Genomic DNA, 27484 nt, shown 5'->3' on the forward strand with positions numbered 1-27484 from the left:
CAGATTGAAAGAAAAAAAAAATCAAAAACAAAAAGGAGTAATTTGCGTATCCTAAAGATGATCACCGAAGATAATTAATCTCGAAACAAAAATAAAAGAGAAAACTGGTTAACTTGGAAAGGATTTACGGAGTCAGATTCAAATCTAAAAGTGCCCAAAAAATAAGAAAGCGACGAGCGATATGAACGTATTTTTAATCAATAATTTACTTAATTTTTTAATAAGCTTTTAACCTCAAAATAGCTTACTTTTATATCTGAATGAAAACCTTAACTTCGAATATTTTCCATTGTATATTTCATTTTCTATGACGGAAACGTTTCAAAGAAATAATTGTTTAGCAGAAAGAGAAAGAACTAAAGTACAGTAAAGAAATAAATTTATCCTAACAAGTGATAAAACTGTTTGTATTTATAAAAAAATATCTCAAGAGGTCAAAAAAATCTGTAAACTATTTCAGTGAAAATAGAAAAACTTAAGGAAAGCGATTCTACCAGTATTATATTTCGATCGAAACCTCTGGCTGAAACCCAAACGTATTATTTAAGTTTAAATGCAGAAATTGGTTAAGAGAAGACCCGTTATTCTCTGTTATTTTTTATACTTGGAAACAGATGTGTATATTTATGTAAACATATCTTTAAAAATTGGAATAAGTGAAGTTGTTCAAATTTGATGAACTAGCCAACTATGATGCTAAATAAAAACAGTACAACTGTAATATAAGTAAAGTTTGTTCCAATGACCTTTCTATAGATATTCTGTTAACCATTCACAATTACTTAATATTGTATATCGCTATTAATTTTTCCATATAAATAAAAATGAATTGGACAATCATTTATTATTTAACGACAAAATATTTAGATCTGCACAGCGGATGCATAGAATTTACATTCAATAATTTACTTAAATTAACTATAAACATTAAGCAATTAACATTTTATTGAATACAGACAATATCGCTGTTGACAAGGTAGTCTTCCAGGAAGTAACCGCTGCCGCATTCTTCAATCAATTGCATTTCTGTAAACATCTTGTTTTCCTTTATCCGTAAGACTAAGTTAATGATCTAGTTGCGGAGTTTATACATTTGAGAACCACTGTAAATAATTAGCATTAATCGTACTTTTGTAATAATTTTTATTAGTCCTTAAAGACTTTTTTTATGCATTTCTATATATTAAAATATTTAATAAAAATATATATATAATTCTAGTGCGTACACAAAGCATTAATCAATGAAAAGAGATTTAAAAAAAAGAATGATGTATTATTTTACTTTCAGCGCCTGTTGCCATAATTTTTAAAAGAAATAGTTTTATGAAATTTACATTTCTTTAATCTTATAGCATAAACACATTCAAGTACTAATTTTAAAATTGTTTTCAGATTTGCTTTTAGCAGTACTCTTTTTATTTTATAAATTGCAATACATTGCTAATATTTTTAAAAACAGTATTCTATAATTAATCAAACGATTATAAAGCATGTTTACTATTAAAATATTTAATATAATACAATAATTGCTTCCGACCAGCCCCAATGAGAGTACTTTTTTTTTTATTATTCTTTACAGAATAGGGATAACACTTTCATACTGGACCCTATTTTTGTTCCTTTATCATAATATTGCACAAACTTCCATTCAAGTGACTTAAAGGCTCCCGTATTGCCGTATTTGTTAGAACTGAGCCGAATAATCTATTCTTATCGATGATATAATAATTAAAACGCCCATTTATTTTAAAATAAATAGAATCAAAGTTATTTGTAAAAAATCTCTGCACAAGCAGAGCTGAACTGTTTTAATTTAATTTTGTTTTTGTTTTTTGAAGTTGAAAAATTATTCTTTACCAGTAGTTGCAGAGGCAGGAGCAGTTTGCCCAGTTGATTGTGCAGAAGTCGTTACAATGGGTGTAGAATCTTGTTGGGGTTGCTGTATTATATTTGCCGCTAATACAGGTCGGACACTGCTTGGATTAATAATACGAGCAAATACTTGTTGCCGACCTAGAAAAGGAAATTTAGTGAGAACACTTACAGTTATTCTTTAATATTAATAAAACAATCTTTTCATAACACTGTCAAAATCAATTTCTAAACAAAATGTAATAAATAAAAGTAAAAGAAATCTGAGATTTACCGATGTTATCACTTTCTAAGTCCACATTTCTTCCTATTCTTAGAATTTTATTCTAAATAGATATAATACACGAGGAAAGAGTGGAGAGTAAACAGAGTTGGTCGCCCCAAATTAAGACGTACATCTGAGAATGCTAGAAGATTATTAAAAATGTATGGATATGGTTTATTTATTAATAATCAGCTAAAAGGAAAATTTTTCAAGCCCAGAGCATTTTACACCTCCCAGTTATCGCTGCATTTTTGGAAACGGTTGATAGGGGAGATACTTTTGAGAGACTAGAAAAAATGACAAACCGTTTTCTTTCTGGGGAAAACGAGAGAATCCGGTAATTTTAAAAACAAAAAGACCAATTAAGAGATTATTGCTAAAAGCAATATGAAAATCAAAAGAAAAAAAGTGACAAATATGGTGGAAAAAATGTAAGAATAAGATAATGGGAACAGCTAGCTGAAATTGGAACAGGTACAAACAGTTCGTTCACGGCTAATCGAGAAAATTAGATATACGAGTACTGCAAGTTAGGCATTGATACAGCAGAACTAAATGTACTTCGCTTGCATCCAGGGATCTTCTCAAATAAAATACTACTCCAACTTAACTATTCCAAAACATTACTTATACTCAAAACATATATATATTTATATATTTATATTTATTGGCTTCAAATCAAATTATAAAATGTACATATTTACAGGAATAAAGAGGTTTCAGGCGATAGTGCCTATATACACTCAACAGAGCTTAAAATAACACAAAGTAAGAAAAATTAATATTAAATACTAAGGAAAAAAGAAGAAAAAAAACCTTAACTACAAATAAACAGTACTAAAACAAAATATGTTTTAGTCTCTTATGTTTGTATTTTTTGTATGCAAGAGATGTTAGATCGTAATTAACTATATTGGATACATACAAGTGTGTGCTGGCTTCACACAAGCTGACAAATAATCAAACTCAAAACATACAGAACCATTAAATACAGGGTGTTCATTTTAAGACGGCTCAAATGCATTTCATGCTTAAACGGTTGATCTGAGCAAAAAATGGTAGAGGAAAAATTTGTTGCCCGTCGCCTCTAGTTTCAGAATATGTGACTTGATTTTAGATTCCTGCCCGCATACGTGGCTGACGCGTGACCAAAAGTGAGGGTTCGCAGTTGACCCCCATTTTCATATACACAGTTTTAAAGAGTATAAAAAGTTATGAAAGAAACCGGAAACCGCAATTCGATATCTTCAAAATTAAAGGTGCTAGACCATTTCAAAATCTGGTATTTATTAATCATATTTCAATTTTTTAATTTGTTATCAAAGAGAAAGAAGAGCATGCGATAGGTCATTTTTATGTATTTTTAGTTCCCCTTTCTACTAAAAATATTGCCAAGGCAGTAAAGCTAGTATTTTTCTTAATATCGGGAAATAAGTCGTTTTCCGAGTGATTTTTCTAAGAAAAATCAAATGTTAAGAGCTTTAGAAATTCTCAAGCATACCCAAAATGGCAAAAAATTAATTTTACATCTGTTACAAACAAGAACCTGGCTAAGCCAGGTTAGCCTGGAGGTTATCAACTGCTCTCTGTATCTGACAGGCAACAAATTTTTCCTCTACCATTTTTTGTTCAGATTAGCCGTTTAAGCATGTAATGCATTTGAGCCGTCTTAAAATGAACACCCTGTATATAGTACCTTTCTTGAACTTTGTTTCAGTATGTTTACAAAAATGTTTTACTGAAACATTCATTTCAAGTAACACACATATTCATCATAAAAGTTCTCTCACTAAACCAGTAAGAATAGTGTACGACAGAAACATAGTAAGTAAAGTAATACGAGTAAAGTAAGTAAAGTAATTGCTTATTTTTTTCAGGCGGGCTTTACGTCCAACTACACCTAATTAGGTGCCGTGGACGGAGGCGACTAGCAAACATACTTTACTGTAAATTTCTTTTATTAACCATTAAATAAAATCCAAGACCTAAGAACGGGAATCGAACCCAGTACCACAATACATATTAGCTTTACAGGTCTCGCCTCTAACTGCTAGGCTACCGTGCCGTCAAGCAGAAACATAGTGGAACTCAAATTCTATACACCAAACTAATGAATCTCTGATGACATTTGAAAATTCGAAACCGGTAGGAAACAATAGAAACCTAAAGACGATGGATAAAAGTTGACGATGTAAATGATTACTCCAACGAAATTTTAAAAATATATTTTTCGACGTTTAAGAAAATAATTTACCTGCTTGTAATGTCTGCGGTTTAGCTTGTGTTAATGGTATTACTTTTAAACCTTGTAAAGTTTTCAATGTACCAGGTTGTATAAGTATTTGCTGAGATCCTTGTTGTAATACTGTCACAGTACCTTGTTGGCCACTACCTACCAAAAGGGTACCACCACTCGCTGCCTGGCCCAGTAGTACATTCTAAAAACAATCAGAAAATGTAATTTAAAAACGAAGGAAAAAGAAAAAAAAATAAACTTACAAAAACACCCTTCAGACTTTACTGTAATTTCAACTTCATGCTAATAAATTTTGTTAATATTATGAATACTCAATTTGAAAAATGCTGTTTGTGAACTTTATTGCAGCCTTTCAGGCTTCACTTAAAATTTATACAATCAATCAAAACGAAGTAGGAACTTAAATTTCCAATAAGGGAATTTCAATATTTCACTACAGTACATTTTTAACATTTTTAGCAGGAGTTGCGGTATTACTCTTGACTGTTGCCGTAATGGTTGGGAAAATAGCTCTAATTATTTACGGTAAGTACCAAGTTGGATAAATGTAGAAAATATTTTTTGTATTTTTATTTCGCCCATTCAGCATTTTTATTCTTGATTTAAAGATAACCCATATTTGGAAACGATCATTGTAATGGTGAAAAGTAAGTAGTAAAGTAATTGCCTATTTTTTCAGGCGGGCTTAACGTCCAACTACCATATACTAGATGTCGTGGACGGAGGCGACTAGCAAACGTACTTTACTATTTCTGATTTAACCATTAAATAAAATCCAAGGCCAAGACCGGGAATCGAACGCAGTACCACAATGCATATTAGCTTTGCAGGTCTCACCTCTTAACCCGCTCGGCTACCGTAGCGCCTATTGTAATGGTGTAAAGGAAGCTCTAAAGTATTTACAAAACACAAACTCATACATTCACTGACTTCAATGACATAAACTAATCATACTTGTCCTTGCAATGTGGCCGTAGCTTGAGGCTTACTGGCTGCCAATAACAATTGTTTACCACCAAGCTGGGCCAGATTCAAGCCAGGTATCCTTACTCCTTGAGCGGTAGTTATTTTACTGACACCTGTTTCCCCACTGACAGTGGATACTGCGACTACGTTACCACTAGCATTACTAGTTGATGCTACAACCTGAAACATTGTAAATATCGTCGTTGTTTGTGTATACCTTTTTATTTTAATTATTAAGTATTCTTCTTAATAGCTATACACAAAATTGAATGGTAAGTGACAAACCTGAGGCAAACTGGTCTGCACCACTCGAGTCTGAGGAAGTGACACCACAGCGTACTGTGAAGTAAGGCCTGCTCGGCTGACTGTAGGCAAACGAACTCCAGCTATTAAACAATATATTTTATTTATACAAATAATTTAACTAGACACATTATATTTTTCTCAAAGGTATAAAAAAATAAAAGTTATAATTGTGTATTTTGTCTTTTACTTAATTATGAGACTAGTACATTAAGATATGGTTTATTAAGAAAGACGAACTAAGTCTAAATTATTTTAAGCAAGAGGTTGTTTCTAAAGTATCAAAGTTGCTCAACTATGTATGAATCGTTCGTTAATTAATTATTAAGTAGCTTTACGAAAACGCTACAATTTTACTTCATAAACTCTAATCTTCTAGAAAATTATGAGTTATTAAATACACTATAATTTTACCATATTACTTCAAAGTTCAATAACAACGTTAACTTATATAATTCAAAAGAGTTGCACAAATATTTAAAAAATAAAAGAAAATAATTATACGTATATATTAATCAGCCCTACACAATTAATTCATCTACTATTGAACGAAAAGTACATATGAAGAACTGGTCAAGGACTCAGCAAGTTTGTTTCAAATAAATTTACGGGCATAATACATCATCTATTTGATACAAGATGCTACCATATACGCCATATGTTCCCAAAGAGGGCGATATCATGATTATCATGTACCCAGGTGTGATGACACGGTTCAGAGAGGCGATGGTACGTAACTCAGGTTCAATCTGATGCGCCGAATGTCATTAGAAATAACAGTACAAGAAGAATAAAAAAAAAAATGAGAAATTTAAATTTAAATGTGGTATCAACCGTGCTGGTTACAAGAAGCAGATATCTTAACTCTGTCTTCAATTTTGTTAAAAAAATTATTAAAAACTTTTTCTTTAGTTTATGATAGTGGTAAGTGAATTTGGTGCAGTCATAACTTAGTCATAAGTAGATTACAAGTAGTTGTTCGCGGCGATTTAAGATTCTGATGATGACAAAAGTGATGAGCCAGAAATTCACTGAATTCTATCGCAGCCCTAAGTTTATTTTTATAACAAAACTACTTTTCAATTTTGTTACATGCAATGAAAATTCCACTTTGTTATTTCTTAATCATGTTTTAAGTTAGTAAATTCTATGTTGAATTCTATAATAATTTAGTGACTTTATGTTCCAAGGCATCTTATTCGCAAAAATAAAAAATCTTACTTCCTAGTATTTCGTTTGCTCACAAAAGATAAACTTGTAGGGAACTTTTATTTGTTTTTTCAAAAGGCAGCGATAAGCGAACAAAGTTTGGGAATCTATGATCTACGCTCTAAGGTTGGCCTCTAAAATTGTTGAATTAATGATTGAAGCAATAAAAGTGAACTTATAATCTCCTGTTAAACATTTTTAAAGCAAGCAGTGGACGGTTGGGAAGTTTTCTAATCTGAAGTTTTTATTTACCTAAACTATGCAAGCCAGCTACTTCTTGGGTATTTCCATCTACCTGAAGTTGTTAGTTGCAGAATTTCGTAACAGTATTCACGATTAAATATATTGCATTTAATGAATAGTGTTTTGAAAAAAATAGAAGGAATATAAATTTTAATAAACTTAATAGGTTTTTAGAGTTGGTTTTTTTGCAGTGAGCCTTTGTATAAATAATTAACTTGGTAATCTCAAAGAGGCAGAACCTCTACAATACTCTTACCATTATTTTTCACTATAATTTGTTATTGCATTCTGTGAAAATGAGTGCATAAGCTAAGGGAATATGAAATATTCTATTAAAGCGAAAGGATTACTAAATACTAACCCTGCTGAGTAACAGATTGTTGTTTATGGTGAGCAAGCAAGCTCTCCATGGTGAGCACGGATGGTTGAGTTGAGGTGACCACTTTGGCTACAACAGAAGTACCAACACCACCAATACCACCAACACCATTATTACTACCCCCACTACAACCAGAAGTACTTCCACCACTCACACCGACAGTCTGGTTCTGAGGTTTGATTAAACTGGTCCCAGCTACAGTTGACATCGTACCACTGCTCACTATAAAGGGTCCGATTAATTTTTAATGCAAGTAGTATGAGATGCTTATAAGTCTAACAATAATGTTAAAAGGGGATATTTGAATTTTTCATTTTATTTTTATTTTTTAAGACTTTTGATCACAGAAAGTTCATAAAACAGAGTATTAGCTACATTAATAGAGAACTTTAAAGGATCGAATAGGGATCTCATTTGCAATAAACTTATTCCTATACACTAGAGGGGTCGGCAACTTATTTTAAGTAGAGAGCCATTTCTTCTTAAATAATTTTAATAAATCTTACCAAGAGTCGCAAGGAAGATAGTGTAAACAAACTCTGTAGATCATTTGTATTCACCAATTATTATTTTATGATATTCAATAACATTTAAATGTTTTATACATTTATTTTCACATATTCGAAGTAAATAAACGAATAAATAATAACTAAACCTGTATTTGAATGAAAATGGCGGCAGTCTTTTATAATTACGTACTGTATTTTAAAATAATTCTATTCAATTTCTAACCTATCACATTTAAAATTCTTTTTGAAAAAATATCTTCATTTTAATAAATGAAATGTACAATTTATTTTGGACAGGCAGAAGAGCCACAAAATTTGGATAAAAGAGCCGCATGCGGCTCGCGAACCGCGGGTTGCCGACTAGACCAACAGTTTACAACTATTTCCTCCTTCAAAACATCTCTAAAATCCTGATGTATGAGTATCTTATAATTAGAAACAATTCTTTAATAACCAAACTCCTGAGAACGTGGGTAAAAGGCGCTAATGACCAAGATGTTGATGCGCCGAAAAAAAAAAAAAAAAAAAAAAAACGTGGGTAAAGCTACAAAAAACAACATTAAAAAAAAAAAAATCTAAGAACCTCAAAACAGGTCAATTGAAATGAAAATTGGCAGCTCTTTTCTCGAATATGTAAGTAGTGACAACACTGTAATTCAACAATCTAACGAAAAAGTAATAACAATTAATTTCATTTTAATCCAAGCTGTCTTCAGTCGATCTATTGATAAAGATTTCACAGAACGATCGCACTTTACTATAACTTCTTAATCACTAATTAATATTCAAGACTATGCATAGCTTGCTAACGGTCTACGCCTCTAATCTTATGGCAATCACGCCTGTTTCCATAGCTAAATAGAAGTACAAGAAACAACTGCTTTATTTTTAAATTTTCTTAGCTATATTAAAACTGTTCATTGGAAGTCAAACAATCATCTCTACTAAATATTTGTCTTCTAATGCAATCATCAGTCTGGTTACAAGTACTTAGCTTAAAAGAAAAATAGTTTTGAATCCATAAATTCAAAATTGACGGGCTGTGTTTTTCCTAAAACGATTTTTGAATCAAACCATAGTCTGAAGGAAAATTTATGGATCAAATGAGAGTTTTATTATCTTTAAAGTTTCCATACCTGTACGTTTACTAAGAAGTTTTATTTGCTAATTACAAACTAAAACATGTAAATATAATTTTAGCATTATTATGAGATATAAGAGTCTCTTTCTTTTTCTTTATCACGCAAACTTGTCTCAGCCAATAATGGAACTCCTCCATCGAATGTACAAACCATTTTTATGAATATTGAAAAATATTCTTATTAAGTTCTCAAAATTTAAATCATTAAAAAAAAATACACCACAAAATGGAAACTCATTCCCCTTTCACAAGAAATAATGTACCAAATAATAACTAACCGTTTCTTTTGAATAGTAAACATTGATAGCGACAGACGAAACTGAGTAGAATTAAACTACGGCTTAATTTAACGATTCAAAAGGCCTTGCCTTTTAATAATCATTTTGCAACCTGAACTTCCAGTTTTTGTGTTCACTCAAGTTGCTCAACTTGCTTTCTGCAGCATATGGAGTCTAACGTGAAATCCGTAGCACTTTTTGAATTATAGATAAGAATTACATAAGATGTGTTGTATAAAAATAACACATTTCTTACAGGGAAAATTTGAGAAGCATTGACTTTAAAGCAGTTAATCTTTATTCTAGGGTGCCTGATGAAATGCTATTAAGAGATGATTCAGAAATATTGTTTTTTGGATTAAATGCTTATATTGCCCACTAAAGCTAATCAATAAATCAATTTTGTAATCAATAAATTAAAACTTTTATCACACTTTCTAAACAAACTTTCTACGTTAAAAATTGAAATCCTTAAAGCCATATTGTCAACAGAAAATATGTTTTATTAATATTATTCAAACAGTACTAACCATGAGCAACTACTCGAGGATGTGTCAGAAGACTTGTTGTAGCAGCATTTCTTTGTTGTTGTTGCTGTTGTAACTGTTGCAATTGAGCCAACGTAACTTGCTGAGCTTGACTCTGTAATGAAGTAATTTTAATTGGGAAAAAATTAATTAATTAAATTTTTATTACTGATTAATAAATATTGCACATAAACTTACCTTAGGAACTTGTTGAGCAATGACTTGTACTGATTTTTGATCTTGCTGTTTGACCATGATAATTTGCTGTTGTTGCTGCTGCTGTTGCTGTTTAAGTAAAAGCATTTGTTGCAATTGTTGTTGCGTTATTTGTGTAGCTGTAGTTGTTGTAGCAGCTATAGTACTGTTTGTACCGCTTGCACCATCACCTTCTCCACCAACATTTGCAGATGAGCTGCTAGTTTGTTTTACAAGTATCATTTGTTGTACTGTTCCAGGTTGTTGTTTAACAATTTGTCCATCACTTGTCGTAACATTACCACCTTGTTGTTTAACTACAATCATCTGCTGTTGTTGTGGTTGCTGTACTTTGACAACAGTCTTTTGTTGTTGATCATTTACTATTTGCTGCTGTTGTTTAGCTAGTAATAACTGTTGCAACTGTTGCTGCTGAAAGCAATTTGATTATAATACAACTGCTTTTTTAAGTCTAGTGTTTTACCATTTTAAGCTTTATTTAGATTAATAGTAACCTAAAAAAGGAAGTCTTTTTTACCTGAATAGCTGCTGTTGCTACTGCGTTTGTAGTCTGTTGTTGCTGCTGTTGTTCCAAATGTTGTTTATTCAAAAACTGTTGCAACTGTTTTTGTTGTTTGGCTGTCAGTTGCTGTGAATCAACTACAACTGGTTGTTGGTTAATTACAATCATCTGTTGTCCAGTAGAACCACTTGCCTGATCACCCGCCACGGCTTGTTTCATTACAATAACTTGTTGATGACTTTGTCCAGTACTACTAGAGGTAGCTTTTTTCATTACACCACCAATAGCAGCCGTAGCTTTTTGTAACAATTTAGGTTCACCAGTTAAAGTTTGTTGTTTTAAATGTATAACTTGCTGCTGTGTTGTTTGACTACCTTGAGGCACTCTTTGAACACCACGACCTCAAATAAAGACATTTACATTATACTTGTGTCTAGACAAAGTTTTTTACTTAATGACTCAAGAAACCAACGAAAAAAAGGCTTCAGAAAAGGAGTACATCTGGTTGTTGAAATCGGCAAAAACAGAACACTTCTTAAATTCAATGGAAACCACTACCAATCTAGGCTAACCTAAGTAATATTCAGCTCTTTTAACCATCACAGCTCACAGATCAAGAACACCAATGGTGCCAGAATAATTTGAATAAAATAATTTGAAATGATGACGCTCTCTGGCAATTGCCTAACATACTTCCTCTACATTGCCAAAATGAATTAAAAGTTTGCTCTAACTTAAATCACAAAATGCTGCGCTGGAGGTACTGCTGGGGTTGCCTCCGCTTCAGTTTGTTATTCAAGCGGAGGCAAGGGCTGGCGCGCACAGACTAGTGAGAAATGGACAATGGAGGCGCATTAGCTCCTCTATTGGGCATATGAATATCACAGACAAGGACGACCCTTTGCCGGTCTTAGGCATGGTTGGGGACAGTGTCTGTGAGACTCCGTTTCAGGTGATCCTCAGATCGAGGAATGAATGGAGGGTAAACTGGACAGAACAGTGCCAGAAGGGAGTCATGTGGTTTACGGATGGCTCCAAGATGGCCTGCGGGACCGGAGCTGGAGTGTATGTGGCTAAACATAAGGCACTCATTGAGAGTCCTCTTGGGAGATATGCCACCGTCTTTCAGGCCGAGGTTTTTGCCATTAAAGCTTGCGCTGGGGAAAATCTGCGAATGGATCTTAGAAATGGGAAGATTGACATTTTTTCGGACAGTCAGGCGGCACTGAAGGCCCTCTCTTCCTTCAGAATTACATCTCTCCTGGTCTGGGAATGTAAAAAGGCCCTAGATCAACTGGCTCGGCACAACAAAGTTCAATTGGAATGGGTGCCGGGCCATGTGGGGATCAAGAGGAATGAAATAGCTGATCAGTTGACCAGGAATGGAGCTAATACTCCATTCACTGGTCCGGAACCAGTCCTGGGGATCACTAGGGGTGCAGTTCGTGAGGCTCTCAGAGATTGGATCTGGAGAGAACACGAAAAGAACTGGGTGATGCTTCCTGGGGTAAACACAGCAAGAGTGTTATGCTCTTACTGTGTAAACAAAGAACCAAAGAGACTTTGGGCTTAGGCAGAAATCAGATTACTCTGGTTACGGGCCTATTCACAGGGCACGGTAGGTTCAGAAAGCACCTGCACAAATTAGGGCATTTTAGCTCGGAACCGCAGATTGTGCCAGGAAGAGGAGGAAACGGCCTCTCACCTGTTGTTCGATTGCGTTGCAATTGAGAGACTGCGCTATGACATCTTTGGAACTTTGAGGCCAAAGGAGATAGTAGCGCAGAAGGAACTAGTAGGGAAAGCTCTCGACCTTCTTAGAAGGGGAGGTTTCACCTATTAGGCTTATTGGTGTTTGTACCCTTGTAGAAAAATTACAAAAAAGAAGTCTCATTTCTCGTTGACAATACTTTCAAATAAATCTCAATTAATTATTTAATTGAAGTGAGAAAACAATATTAAAAAAATTAAGTACATACTGGTATTAGTTGCTGCTTGTGAAGTAAGAACTTTGACAATAGACTTCCCGCCTTGTTTGGCCAGTGCTTCGGTTGCTATACTTACTGCTTGTTGTTGGGTAACCTTTTTCACCTAAACAAACATTTAATAAATTATTTCAAATGGATGACCTTTGCCTTAATACTTTTATAGAAATCAGTAGTGGTAAGGAGGTTATTTTATTTGGGTAGGCAGTAAGAGTGAATCTACAATTTTATATCAATAAAGCTTTTTTAACGAATTTCTCAGGCTATCGATTGAACTTATATGTAAGAAAGTCACCAAAAACAGAACAAGGCAACGAATAATGGAAGAAACTCTCAGCAACATTTTTCATTTAGTACAGAAACCTGTGTAGTAAACAAATTTTAAAGCAAAAGATAAGTGATCAAAGTGGCAGTTTATTGGTCCCTATACTTAAATATGGCAGCGAATTCTGGGTCTTGAAGTAATCCGTTCGGAGTTGCCTCCAGGATAAGGAAATGAGGTCCTTGAGGAAAAACCAAAGAGAGACATGAACCGTAACACAACCATTCGAGCTAGCTCAAAAGCTTACTACTCATTCAAATAATTGAGTGAGGGCCGCTAAGATGATGTGGGCACGTAAATACGATTCGTATTTTCTCGTATAAATACTCGTATTTTGTATAAGCCATTACATAATGGGGGATACCCGGATACCAAAAAGAACCATGGAGATAAGAGTGGATGGAAGAAAACCCTCCGAAGGACCAAGAAAAATAAGAAAAAGGAATTGTTTAAGACCAAGAGAAAGGCCAGGGAAAGAAAAAACATTCAGTAACAGCGTATCACGAACTACTGGAAGATTCGAGAAGTATTTAAACAGAATATTTTCTTATACAAACATTAGGAGAGCAAAGGAATAGTTATAATTACTAGTATCATTAAATAACAAATTTGTACAACATTAAAAGTATCAGATAAAGATATTGTTTTTCCTTAAATAGAAATTGACTTAGAAAAAAATTCAAAATTCTGACGAAAGACTTATTAAATTCATTGATAATGAACAACAATTAAAGCAAATAAATGTTTTAATTTACAATAAAGAAGTTGAATTAGTTAGTAATAGGTTAAGAAAAGCATTATGAAGATCGATCTTATTTGTCCAGCTCGTACATCTACAAAATTACTAACTGAGTTATTTTCTTATTTTATGCAAACTGTTGAAATGCTTGTTAATGGTCAATCATTATTTTTACACTGAAGACTGTAACTAAGAGATAATGTATAGGCAGTATAATGCTGATTAATTTCTTAAAGACCATCAATTTGCTATTGCATGAATTAAGTTTCATTTCTGTGCAACTGAATTTTTTATTTGTTACCCCAAGCATTTTTATGTTGTTAGAAGAAAACGTAAAAAGTAGAAGTGCAAACCACCTGGATCTGTTTGTAAAATGCAGCCAACAAACGGTAGCGCTCTGTTCAAATTATACAAATTACTTTGTGTTTTAATTTAAATAAGTAATATCTCACAATATTTTGTTGTTGTGGTCGGCTAGTGGCTACAATATCATGCACAATTGTCCTCGGTGGTAGTAAAGAAGCGGCCGCAGTAACAGTACTAGTAGATACAGACTTCTGACCAGCTTCTCCTCCAGTAACAACTGCCAATTGTTGTCTTTTAACCAAAGCAGCCTGCTGTTGTAACCTACTGAGCAACTGCGGAGATACTGTCTTGGTACCACTGCTAAGCAGAGACTTGGCACCACCTACCTCGGTCGTTGTAGCCAAAGCTTTCTTGGCTGCAGTGGCCACTGTTGCTGTAGCGGTTGCATTTGTTCGGACTTGTGTTTGAACCTTTGGTTTATTAGCCTGCAGTAATAGCGGACTTCCAACATTACCAGCAGACATTACACACACCCCAGTTGCGGATGTCTCCTGGGCTGATGACTGCAAGGTTTGACCACTGTCAGTTACTATCATTGCATTCTCCTAAACAATAAGAAAATAAGTAAACAATTTGTTGCTTTAAAGAATAAAAATGAATATTGTCGCTCATCTATCAATGATGAATAAAATAGATTTTAATTGGAATATTTCAGAGAAAAATTGTATACATACTGCAGAACTGAACTCAACGTTTTGCACAGTATCTTTCTTAGGTTTATTAGGACGCTTCTTTCGAGGTTTGGGTGCAATTACCCTCATATCTTCTCCTAATGCATGTAACCTTTCTGCAAATAATAATTTAATATTAATTATTGACAAGTGAGCTAAGGAAATACTTAAAATGAGTATCAAGCAGAAGGTGATTTTAAAACAGGAACTTTTCGAAATAAAATTTTCAAGAAATAAGTTCAAAAAAGATTTTCACAAGCAAAGAATTACAATTATTAAATAAAATAAGCAATAACCTACCAAATTCCTCAGCTGTTCGACCTTTATGTAAATAAATCCATAACTTCCTTTGAGTGTCAAAACGAACACATGGATCATGTTCACAATGTAGTTTATCCAAAGCACCACTAACAACTGAACTGATCACACTTTCTGCAGCATCAGTCGCTAGATATTGGGAGTCTTTCAAAAGAGTAACTATGTCAGCTCTAGTACCCTGTGCGTTTGGTAATCTAGCCACAGCATCTCGCACTAACAAGTTAAAAAAAAAAAATTATTACTAAAGTAAAAGTAATCGCCTAACGTCCAACTACAGATTAGGTGTCTGGTGTGGGGAGCAGGCTCATACTTAGGAGATGGCTTCTCTTCTCCCCAATTCACTACGATGTATGGTTACGAATCTACGTAGACTACTTGGCGCAGATTGGAACTGTCTTCGTAAACCACAGCAAGAAAGAATAGTTTCTATGATAAAATGAGAAGAGACAGAAGCTCCTTCTTCTTGATCCAATGAAACGACGAGTACGAAGAGATGTAGCGGAAACAAGATTTACGCTGATCACTAACCAGCACCTCTGGACTTTCCCCCAACACCATTTCAAAGAATTGGAATAGCTATTTATCCAAGAGCCAGTTGCACGATGTGAAGATATGGCAGCAGAATATCTCTATAGATGTACCAAAATACATATCCTGTCGTCAGCCAACCATTCTTGACGTACAGTGATTTCTGATAAAAGCTGGGTCCCCCCTGTTATTCACTAAGTACAGTTTCGTAAACCTGCATTTCACCACCCAAAACATACTTAAACAGCTGCATTATTTTTGAATCCAAAGACGTTTTCAAATTATTCCGTCATTCTAATCAAAATAATTACAAGGCTCCGGATGCTAAAATGAGTTATGCCTTACACACTTATAAAACGGCGGTTTATTCAATTTATTAAAACTTAAACGGATGGTTTTATTCCACTAATCTGCTGCTGAGAAACAGGTCTACATTGCCATTAACCAGTTAAACGTGGAATTTAGTTTTAAAAACACCCCCCACAATATGCATAATTAAAATCAGACAATGACGTTTATACACGTTGAACGCAGGGCAAAACAACCAAAAGTTTACAACGTCGTAATAGTCACTGCAAACACTTTTTCTGCAATCTTTGGGGCTTGTGATTGCAGAGTATTCTGTGCATCTTGCACCGCTAGTTAACTAGGGGAGCAACAGCTTTTACATGAAAGAAAATGGCTTTGAATTCTGTGCAAAATGAAATCATGCCCGTACTGAGGTCCTGAACCTCTATCTAAGGTAAAAACGGCATTGCACAGGGGTTGAGAGCTTCTATTTGTGCACGTAATTCCCAATCTCTAATGCGGAGACCAAATATGGACCAACCACTTATCATTTGGCTGGCTCCCACCACCCCCTCCGTATAAAATACTTGGCAGTTCTATTGGTAAGATAACAAAAAACATAAAAAAACATTTTATTAAAATTTCGAGTTTTTATAGTTAATGACAATTTTATATTGTTCACAACGAGTATACACGTCGAACGCCCCGTAATAGAGATTTGGTTTGACGTGTATACATGTCAAACACGCTTAACTGGTTAATGAAATTAAAAAAGAATGTTCTAACTAGCAAATATAACAACTATTACATTTTATTAAGAAACTTATTAAATAAGTATTTAAAATTTCTGTTCATTGATTGGAAAACTTTTTGATTTCCTTAACTGGTTTAACATTTATTGAAAAGAAAACTAAGGATAAGACTTACCCAATTCAAGAATTGTTACGTATTTAGGTCTAGAATCAACTAAAAGCAAATGTCCTCTTGCTTTGCTCGGTTGGTTACTAGCATTTGCCTGATTACTATTCTGAACTGACCTCACAGGCCCAACAGTACTTTCAACACCTGCTATGCAATAAGTAAATGCACGATAAGGAGTATCAAACCTTTGTTTTTCCTAGTAAAAAGCACAAAAAATAACAAGATTATATACAGTTCGCGATTCCATATATTAAAATGAAAACTATTTTTTTAATCAATCAAACCTGCATTCGAAATATTTCCCTATCTTTAGGCGAAGAAGGTTTCAGCGGAGGAGGCCTTTGATTGCTATCACTTCTACCATGATGAGAGCGAGAACTGGTCGTGGGACCAATCTGTCCACTACTATTTACTCTATTTCCACTTCCTTTGTGACTTCCGCTAATAGCTGTAGAAGTTGGCGGTTTTACCGTTATTTCTCTTGGTTGCTGTTTCGCTAGACTAGGATTAAGCCAAATATCACATAATGCTACCAGTCGATGATCTGAATCCCTGCCTGCACCGATCCACTGATAGGCACCAACGTTAGCTTTCCATTCCATATAGGGAACATAGTCATCAGGCACACATTCTGAAATAATATAATATTTTCTTAGTACAATATAAACAAAGATTACTTCCTAACTATTCCGAAAAAAAAAATGAGGGGCCTAGTACAAATTAGTTTCCTGATGATGACAGGAAATACAAGAAAAATGTACATGGCTGCAACCCAAGAAACCAACTCACTCATCCAAGTCGCAAAGAGAGAATCAAGTTAATTATTAAGTGGGGGAAAAAACCCGACATTGTCATATTCAGGGATATTGTTTATTCTTTGTCGGTCCCAAATAAGCACAGTTTTTGTAAACTATAAATATAGGGTATAAATTGTAACAGATAGAATCATATATATTAGGAAACTCACGATAAATTGGTGAAGATTACAATATTTTAAATATTTGTCAAAACTATTTAGAATATAGTATAAAGTTACTGTAGATAAATTGTATTAGATGCTGGCCAGCAGAAACACAAAAAATTTTTTTAGTACAAAAGGCAAAGGGCCTAAAGGTGTAAAAATATTAAAGGTAAATATTTCTTTATATAATAAATTATAACTGTCGGAATAAGTGTATCAATATCACTGCACTGTAGTCAATCATTACATTTGATTGATCTGGAGTTCAAGTGATAAATATAAAACTAACAAACATATATAATCACAATAACTTGAAAAAAAATCTTAACTTTTTACACATGAGACTACCTCCAAAATCTGTTTGAGTTCCCAAGAAAGAGAGAATTCTAAAATCTGAATTTGAGAAACCAGATTTTGAAAAATTGTCAATTTAAGCGGAGTGGTATTTCCACAAGGAATTTTAAACTTGCATTAGCGGCGCTTATGCAATACTGACTTGCACTAATCTCCATTATTAGTGAGAGGGCCTATCAGTACATTTAAAACTGTCAAAGAATTATTATTATTATTTAGTAAGAAAATAATCTGATTCGGTAAGTAAGATGTTTTGTTTGTCAAATATAAATAAATAAATTCAAATTCAATTTTTAAAACGGTTAGTTTACACAGGGTTAAACATTTCTTTCAGGAGAACGAATGTGATCACTAAGCAAAATGGGTACCCTGTAAGTCCAATGTCTCTAGTTCATAAGAATGAGACTAAGTCGCGTGGATTGTCATTCACCAAACTGTACTTAATTAAAATAGGAAAATTAAATAAAGGGACAGCTTCAATGTAAGATAACACAAAATGTAACTTACCTGGAAGGTCGCCAGCTAAAAACTGAATTGCAGAAGTAAGTCTAGTCTCAAGTTTTGGCGTGTACCACTGATTTATTGGACCAATTGGGCTAGCTGCCCAAGCTTTAACTCTAGATTCAAGTTCTTTCATCTCAATCCTATGGTCTGGCGTTGAAGTTAATATATCCCGTATTAATGAAAAGAAACAGGCATGAGTTTCCTGCATTAACTCAGGATGGGCCGGTCTGTAAGAAGGTAATTTATTGTCAAGCTATTGTAGGGTAAATTTTATCTATTTAGCATCGTTAAAAACAATGCAATTTTTAAAAAATATATTATGGCACAGAAATAATAATAGCACTACTGTAAACTGAATACATTTTTCAGCTTTCACTTAAACAACTGCAAGAACTATAAATGCCTATGAAATCATATGAATTGAATCAGAAATTTTAATTAGTATTGCTGTTTTTCTTTGGATTCGCAATGCTAGATATTCTCCTTTTTTAACTGTCCGAATTCGGTTTTTTATCCTCTTCAGAGGATAGGTTTTTTTTTTTTTTTTTTTTTTTTTTTTTTTTTTTTTTTTTTTTTTTTTTTTTTTTTTTTTTTTTTAAGGTGCGTCAACATCCAAGGTTATTAGCGCCCGGAGCTTTTTCCAGTGCACTGCCGGCCTCCGGACAGTGTTCTCTCGTTACAGACAACACTGTCCATCACCGGACAGTGAGCTGTAAGAAGCTCCTAGGAAGAGAAAATCTAAGGGTCAGCTGCTGGATTCGAACCCGGGACCTCCGCGTGGGAGTCCAGTATGCTAACCTCATAGCTAATCCCTTCCCTGATAGGTTTTTATTTTTTTCAAAACGTTTTTGCAAAGAATTTGACTTTCATCAAATGCGCCGAACGCTTTTTAATCGGAAATAACCTTAAAATAAGGACTGGGATGAATCCTTAAAAGAACACGCCTAAGAAATGATAATTTAAAGGCAAATCATTAGACTTCAAATTAAATTTACAACTATAAAAAGTAATCCTACAGAAGTAATATAATTCAGAAAATAAATTGAAGTTGAGTTAACTACAAAACTGGGTAATAATATTATTTTTAATCTGTTCATTTACTCGTCAATTACATTCTGAATAGTCCCTACAAAATAGTACCCTTAAATTTTATATATTTAATTTTCTTGTAAGATATACTAACTTTATATCATCCAAAGATAGTGGGGAAGATACATCAAAATCTACCGGTAAGTCCATCATGTCAATGCCATCCAAATCAGAAAGTGTTGCTGGTGTCATAAGTGGTCTCGTCGTATTCAACGATGTTACCGTTTTGACCGGAGTCACGACAGTGTACTGTTGTTGATTACTAGTATTGGTACCAGTACTAGATGTAGAAATTGTTTGCCTTCCGCTATTTACAACAACTGCTGGTGTACTTGTTCTAACCGTAATTTGTGGCGGCGAATCTTCAGGAACAATCTTTGTGAACTGTAAATAAAACAAACAGTGCAAGATGAGAAACATAATACGAATGAACGCTTTAACATAAAATAATTTATAGAAGCACAAAGTTAATGAAGTTAAATAGATCAATGAAAAGACCTTGTCTCCTTTGATGATCCAATTTTCCTTTCCAACCTCCTTAGATTTTGAAATTTGTGACGTATGACAAGTAATCCAGGATGGATCCAATGTAGAAGTTGCGGCTATCTTCCTTAATGTTACCACTGAAGGTTCACCAGATTGTTGCTGAGAGGTAGATGATGTTTCTGACACTGAACGAGATTGTACCTTTCTTGGAGATATTACCTGATGTTCAGTTTGTTGAACTGAATCGACCAATCTAGGCCTGTTTCCACTTGTGCGATTAGAACCTACACTTCTATCCGATTCTAAAGACAGTCTCCTTGTTAATGAATCTGGTCCAGAGGCCATTTCGTTAGTTTTCTTTACAATTGTCATCAAACCATGATCCACAGCAATATGAGGCGGTGGTTCCCCTTTAGTCAATCGTTTTCCACTTGTGGTTGAAGATTTGCTTGCCTTGGGAGATGATCTACAATTTATTGTTTAATAATTAATGACAATATTCATTATGAAACTAAAAAGACAATAGATATTAAACTCACAGATAACGATTTGTAAAAAAATATTTTTTTTTTATCTATCTAGTATGCAATAAGTATATTATTATTTTTTTTTGCACAAAATAATTCTAGAAAAACTAAGAAACGGGTTTAAACTTGACATCACTTTGTACGTATCACTAAGGAATGTAGAAATTCAGTTACAATTGTCACCATTTGAGTTTCCAAAGGGTTTTTCCCAAAAAAGATTCGATATTTTTTTGGAAATCTGGAGATTAAAATTCCAATTAGATCATTCAGTACTATCAGTAAGATGAATTCAATGTAGTTGCAATATTAAGGACTCATCTCATGTTTAACAAGAAATCCCAATGATGGTCAAATGCATGAAATCGATGTTCACAAAAATTAAGAAGATGCATAAAAGAAAAAATATTAATTCTTCTAACACCAAAAGCATTTATCTTATTTTTAAAGGCGCATCAGCATCTGAGGTTACTGGCGCGCTTCATTTACTTATTAAAATGAATTCTGTATTTTAACTCGTTAATTGAAAGATAACACACAATTTACTATTTTAATTTAAAGCAGATTTTACATAATTACCGGCAAACGAAAATCCAGGTCACACCTGGAATTTAAGCTCTAGGTCTAGTGATAATTCGAATGAAAACAGAATTTAAGGACTATAGAGAATAAAATATACATCTTTTAACACTTACGCCCTAATAGGATTAATTGTCCTAATGACAACCGGCAATGAAGGCAGGTCATCAACCCCTTCCACATCTATACCTTCTTCTTCAACATCTCGTTGCAACACTGATGTGGAAGTTACAGTACCTAACACACCTCCGTTGTCTTCTATGTCACTTGTCTCCTCACCATCCTCTTCCATCTGTAATTAATAATTCATAAAAAAGGTAATTATGAAAAAAAAGAAAAAAGTTACACATATGCTACAGGAAACTTTTAGCAAAATATAAATTGTGAAGAATATTTTACCATAACACTTGAAATAGGAGCTGCCCTGCATGCTTTCACTTTAGATCTCTTCGCAACAACTGTTTTTGAACTTGACTGTTTCTTAAATATTTTACAACGCTGAGCAATATCATGCAATGTTATCCCGTCTACCTTAAGATCTGGATGTTCCTGAAAATAAAAATATTAAGATAAAAACCAATAAATTAGCAACGGTACAACTAATAATATGACTTTTTTTTTCATTGATGAATTTTACCTCTCTGTTAGCTCTTCTTTTTGCATGAGCAGCTAACATTTGCATGTAAGGCTGTTCTTGTGCAATATAAGGATTGCTATTAGGAAGCCGACTAGCTGGATCCCAAGGATTAGGTCCTGGACATAATGTGCCTAATACCGGTTGCATTACGGTTTCATTTCCTCCAAAACAATTATTACTTCCACTTCCATCATTATTTCCACCCCCACTATTTAAACTAGTCTCAAGAAGGCCAACAACAGTTTGTCTCCTTTGCTGTAATTGTTTCTTATTCAATAAAGATGATGGTCCTTCTAAAATAAATTAATAACTTCACCATTAAAATCAAAATGTTGGTCAAATATAGATAACTTCTTCAAACAAAAATAGTTTACCTGGATAATTTTCATCCTCTGAACTCTGGCTAGACTCACCAACTTCTTCTCTAATCAGAGCTAATTCTTGAAAGTATCTATTTTTAACATTCTGTGCCAGTACTGTACGAGGTCTCTTTGGAGGTGATGGGCATACTTTTGGTTTTTCGCCATTTACTACAGATTCAACTAGTCGTTGTCTTGATGATAAAACTGATTTCAAAAGTTCATAAACTCTCCATCTTTCGGCGCGTCTTATAAAATATTTATCAATGTAAGTTGAATTAATCAATTAAAATACACTATAAAGTTTAAGATATTGGACAAGAAGCAAGGATATCAATTAAGCATGAATGGAGTAAAATTATTAATTAATAAAAATTCATTGGTATTCAATTTTCCTGAATTCTCTGAATTAAAAAAATGAAAAAACTTGAGAGCTATTTATTAAAAATTTTAACTGATTATACAGAACAATAAAGATTCGAAAAATTATTGAACCAAATTGAAACTTAAAAATACATATCATCATTATATATAGTTATTCTTTAAATTTAATGTGCCCGAAGCGTTTTCAGAGCACTATCACCTCCGGACTGTGTTCTCCATTTTGAAACTCCTCTAATGTAAAAATTCCTCTATTATTTACTTGTTCTTCTTTTCCTAACTGTTAATGTTGTATCTAAATACGCATTAAAAATTACTGGAGCATAATACGATAACTTCATAATTTATAAATTAAAGCAGCTTTTTCATCAAAAAAGCTTTCCAATTTTTTGTTTGTTTTGTTTTATATTTTGGCAGACTAACAACCCTTATTGTAGTTACAGTTGTATAGTGGTCTTGATTATGGGTCTGTAATTGTTCGTTTCAACAGAATTTAGAATAAAAAAATTTAATTGCAAGTTATGTGTGCAAAATTAAGTGCATGTATTCTGTAAATAGGATTTTTTCATTTTTTTTTTTTAAATCTCTCAATAATGGCTCCAACGACTTTCTTTGGCCTTGCACACTAATTGCATACATGAAAAACTAGAAAATTTAATTTGTTACCTTTTTGTTTTTTATTAAAAAATTCGTAAAAGGGGAGTAGTAACGTAAAGTACCATTTCCGTATAATGGTCAAACCCGTTCTTCGTATATACTACGCAGATTTGGAACGGTTCTCTAAAATTCGAGGTTGACGCTACCGAAAGAACCACTTTAGAGAATGTATTTATCACCTTTCATAGATTTTTTTGGAAAACGGGTTTCAATTCGGTACTTCGTAAAATATATAAATTATACACATGTAGATTTTTGCCATTGAATCTAAATGATAGCTTATTTAGTTTATAAAAAAACATGAGAACTTTTTCGTGATAATTTATAAAAAAAAAGTAAATTCATATTTTTTTTTTTAACTTGAGAATTTTCAGTAGTTAAATTATGGTCAGTATCCACGGTATTGAAATAAGTTTAAGCTACAAATAATAAGGCGCGTCAACATCTAAGGTTATTGGCGCCCGGAGCTTTTTTCAGCGCACTGCCGGTCTCCGGACAGTGTTCTCTCGTTTCAGACAACACTGTCCATCACCGGACAGTGAGCTGTAAGAAGCTCCTAGGAAGAGAAAATCTAAGGGTCAGCAGTTGGATTCGAACCTGGGACCTCCGCGTGGGAGTCCAGTACGCTAACCGCATAGCTAATCCCTTCCCTCTCAATTTAAGCATGCTTTGATTTTTAAAGAGCTCCCCACTTTTTATTTGTGAGAAAAAACTGTTTATAGTGAAGTATGAGCTTTCGCCTCCGTCCGAGATACGTTATTGGTAGTTGGGCGTTAAGCCCGACTTAAAAAAAAATGGCGATTACTTTGTTTTTACCTGGTTGTTGTAAGAAATGTAAAAAAAAACAAAAAAAAAAACTCAAGTTCTAATATTCTTTGAGACCCCGCACTATATACATGTTCCAAATTAGTACAAGAAATGGGTTCCGTATCGAGTGAGGAGGTGAAGTGTGGGTCACAGAAATATCAGAATAGCTAGAAATTTGGATGCTCTTAACCAGGATACTATCAGTAAGTGTTCCTACGGCTATGGTAAATGAGGAGCTTCAGGAAATCTTGCAAAAGAGTTTATAATATCAATCAAAGATACTACTACTGCGATTGAGATTTTGTATGGTGCCAATAATGCGGGAAAGGAGAATGAGGGGATGTCGAATATCTATGTTACCTTAATGGAGAATCTATTAGAATGGATTTTGTATTATTTGATGGTAAGAATAAGAACATGAGCCCGAGAAGGAAAACGTAAAAAATTACCCAACGGCGCTTTAACCATTTCCAGCCAGGACAACACCAAAAAGAATTTTGGTACAGTTAAATCAAAAATACACTCCGCCAACCATTTGTGGTGAAAAGATTGAAGAATTACATTGGTGGGAGCCCAAGGACTAAAACAGGTCGCAGATACGGTTTTTCTAAATCGAAAATTGAGAAGATCCATAAGTTAGGTAGATAATATACAGTAATTTACGAAAGTTGAAATACATAACTTTTACTTAGGTGAGAAGATGTATGGAACATGTATGTTTAATTTTGAATGGCTCTGATATTTTGAATAGAAAAAAAATACCTTAATGTATTTTCGCTTTAGGAATAGAGTTTTTGTTTTTTAAATAATTGTTCGGTGGGTTAATTATTTACTTTTGTTATTTTTATAAGCGAATTAAACCTTCATTATTTTGAAATTCTAATTTTATTAATTTTATATCTTCTGAGACTGATAATTTAAACAGAAGGAACGCAGCTCTCTACATACTTAATTTCATTTTATTGTACATTTATTTAAAATACAGAATCTTATTTTAACAATTTTAATCTGCAAAAAAGTAGATTGGATATTCGAGACATTTCTATATACACCGCCTTAACACTGAATGGCAGAAACCCGATTTACTTCCGATGTACAAATAGTAAAAATCTGAAAATGGAAAGAGATAAGGACTTTCTTATATTTTGATAATTGAATAGAAAATACAAAAAATTAAAGGGACAAAAATACATCTTTGCAGGTAACTGTATTAATATGTTTCTATACACCTTATTCTAAAAGACAATGCGGAATAAACAAGATCATATTTAGGGGAAAACGTTATCATTACTCCGCCATCGGCAGATGTTAACACTTTCCGACCACCTTGATAGCTATGCTTCTTGTAATAGTAGAAAATATGCTCAGAACAATATTTAACATCTTACTTATAATCTTTATATTGTGCTTTTCGCAACAGCGCTCTCATCTTACTAACATCAGGTCTGTAGTGAGCTGCTCTTAAGTGCTTATGGAATTCTGTTAGAGGATTGCCAAACTTGATGTTCTCACGTCCCAGAAGCATGCGAATAGTTTCATCCTTTTCTTCCGCATCACTCTCAGGAAAAGTAGGAAGAAAGTTCTGTAACCCAACAGAAACTGCCATTAGTTACAAAAGAATTGAAAGTAATGCCAACAATTTTCATTTTTTTTAAACACTTTAATTGGAATAACGATGCCATCTAAATAACACCGCAAATTTTCTATAATTTCATTTAAAAAATGCAAACTTTTTAGCATATCCATTATCAAAATTAAAAATAAATCAAGACACTACAAAATCATATGTTATATTAAATCATACCTTCAAATGTTGTCGCTGGCTTTCTGAAAAACTGTACCAGGTATCCAGCGATAAAAATTCTCTAAAAACATCTGGATTTTCACAGAGACCTTGTGGAAGTAATAAGCGTTCGCCCCCAACTCGAACAGCTTCCATTCGTAAAGAGGAATTAGATTCCTCAGAATAAGATGATCCTGTCTCATCGGATTCTGAGCTACTCCAATTATCTGCCCAGTTATCCATTTCATTTGTATCCATTTTTAAAAGCTATATCCTACCTGAAATAAAAGTGTTTATAAAACATTTACAAGATATACTAAGAGTAATTTAAATAATAAATTGGTAAGGTTATTATATAATGTTTGTTTACATAGGGAGGTAATGATAGGTAATTTGTTATGGTCAATAGAAATATTTATATTTTTGAAGGATATATTCCTTATGAAGTAAAAAATTAATTACTTTGAGAAAAAAATAACCTACAATAATAATAACATACCTATCATAACTTATTCATTTTCTTTTATATATGTTATTAAATTCATAGATGTTTCAAGAGTTGCTACGACGCGAATAACAATAATCGAAAATTCTATCTAAATATTAAACTAACCTCATGGCTAAAACCTTTCAAGTGTTGTCTAAATAAAGAACTCGCAGCGACATGGTTTTGCTACCTCCAATGAACAAAATTTCCACCCCATTCAAAGACAACATAGCGGAGGGAATAGGAACCATGATTATTGCACTAAACAAGGAATTGAACAAGGACTTAGTTTCACGATATCCTTTAAGATTATTCATGTTTTACTGTAAACCTAATTATTAGTTGAAAAATTAGGGTAATATAAGAAAAAAACTTCAAATACTATTAATTCTAATGATAGGAGGTTATAAAATTTAATTTAATTTATACAAATTCAAATTTTTTACTCAAAATATTACTGAGCTATTTTTGTATGTTATGGTGAAAATAAAAAATAGAGACTGTTTAAAGAGATCTAATTTCAAAAGAGGAATCAATTTGGTTAATTTTCAGAACGCATTTATTGTTGAAGCCTCTATCTAACTAGCAGTGGAAGATCTCGCGCCAAATCTGTGGGTCGAATGTTAAATAGAATACTATTACTTTACTCTCGTGTTATTTTTCGATTTTATTTCTGGTCTAATTTGGAAATTCGAAGGTATTTATACTTTTAAATTATCTAGCAAGTAAAATACTACCTTTTCTTTGTTTGTATAAAGAACATATTCTGAATTTTTTTGAAAATAATTTTCAAGTTACTTTTTTATGCAATCTTCTAACTTAATAAAATTAATAGATTTATTTAGTTCGATGGTTCATTAAATTATAATATAATACGAACAAATTCAATTTAAATTAGTATTAGTCTAAGCATTTTCTGTGGAATATTTTGTAGTTAGTACCGTTGTAAAGAAATATCAAGATTTCTTTCTTGCTTTGATCCTTTCACTAGCAGTAGTGTTCTAAACTTTTTTATTACTTCTGAACGTATTTTAGTAGCTAGTAAAATGATTGAATTTCGTTCAGTATTAT

The 27484-nt window shown here is 33.2% G+C and overlaps 2 protein-coding genes across 8 annotated transcripts in view; one reads left to right on the forward strand and one right to left on the reverse strand.

The window, feature by feature from the left end:
• lin-52 (DREAM core complex component lin-52) overlaps positions 1 to 27484 on the forward strand; it is a 450123-nt gene that overhangs the window by 291281 nt on the left and 131358 nt on the right. The gene's annotated exons all lie outside the window — the stretch shown is intronic.
• On the reverse strand, positions 928 to 26689 carry LOC141452296 (uncharacterized). 7 transcript variants are annotated; one of them, XM_074124286.1, is made up of 25 exons: positions 26540 to 26689; positions 25948 to 26204; positions 25532 to 25725; positions 22314 to 22546; positions 21940 to 22232; positions 21702 to 21851; positions 21419 to 21594; positions 20212 to 20665; positions 19808 to 20097; positions 18628 to 18851; positions 17090 to 17436; positions 16812 to 17001; positions 15051 to 15281; positions 14754 to 14866; positions 14406 to 14624; positions 12647 to 12758; positions 10683 to 11068; positions 10148 to 10576; positions 9953 to 10064; positions 7477 to 7716; positions 5646 to 5746; positions 5349 to 5540; positions 4392 to 4575; positions 1858 to 2013; positions 928 to 1103 (listed from the first exon to the last, which is right to left on the reverse strand). In XM_074124286.1, exons 2-25 carry the CDS (start codon positions 26182 to 26184, stop codon positions 1060 to 1062), a joined length of 5307 nt encoding a protein of 1768 aa, XP_073980387.1. In that variant the 5' UTR covers positions 26185 to 26204; positions 26540 to 26689; the 3' UTR covers positions 928 to 1059. The 7 variants fall into 7 exon arrangements, with proteins under 7 accessions (XP_073980387.1, XP_073980384.1, XP_073980385.1 ...); XM_074124283.1 differs by having other exon boundaries at positions 10148 to 10573; positions 14166 to 14624; XM_074124284.1 differs by having other exon boundaries at positions 5646 to 5725; positions 14166 to 14624.

This window comes from Rhodnius prolixus, unplaced genomic scaffold, assembly GCF_049639745.1.
Source record: "Rhodnius prolixus isolate KJV_2025 unplaced genomic scaffold, Rpr scaffold_3, whole genome shotgun sequence".
Classification (NCBI taxonomy): Eukaryota; Metazoa; Arthropoda; class Insecta; order Hemiptera; family Reduviidae; genus Rhodnius; species Rhodnius prolixus.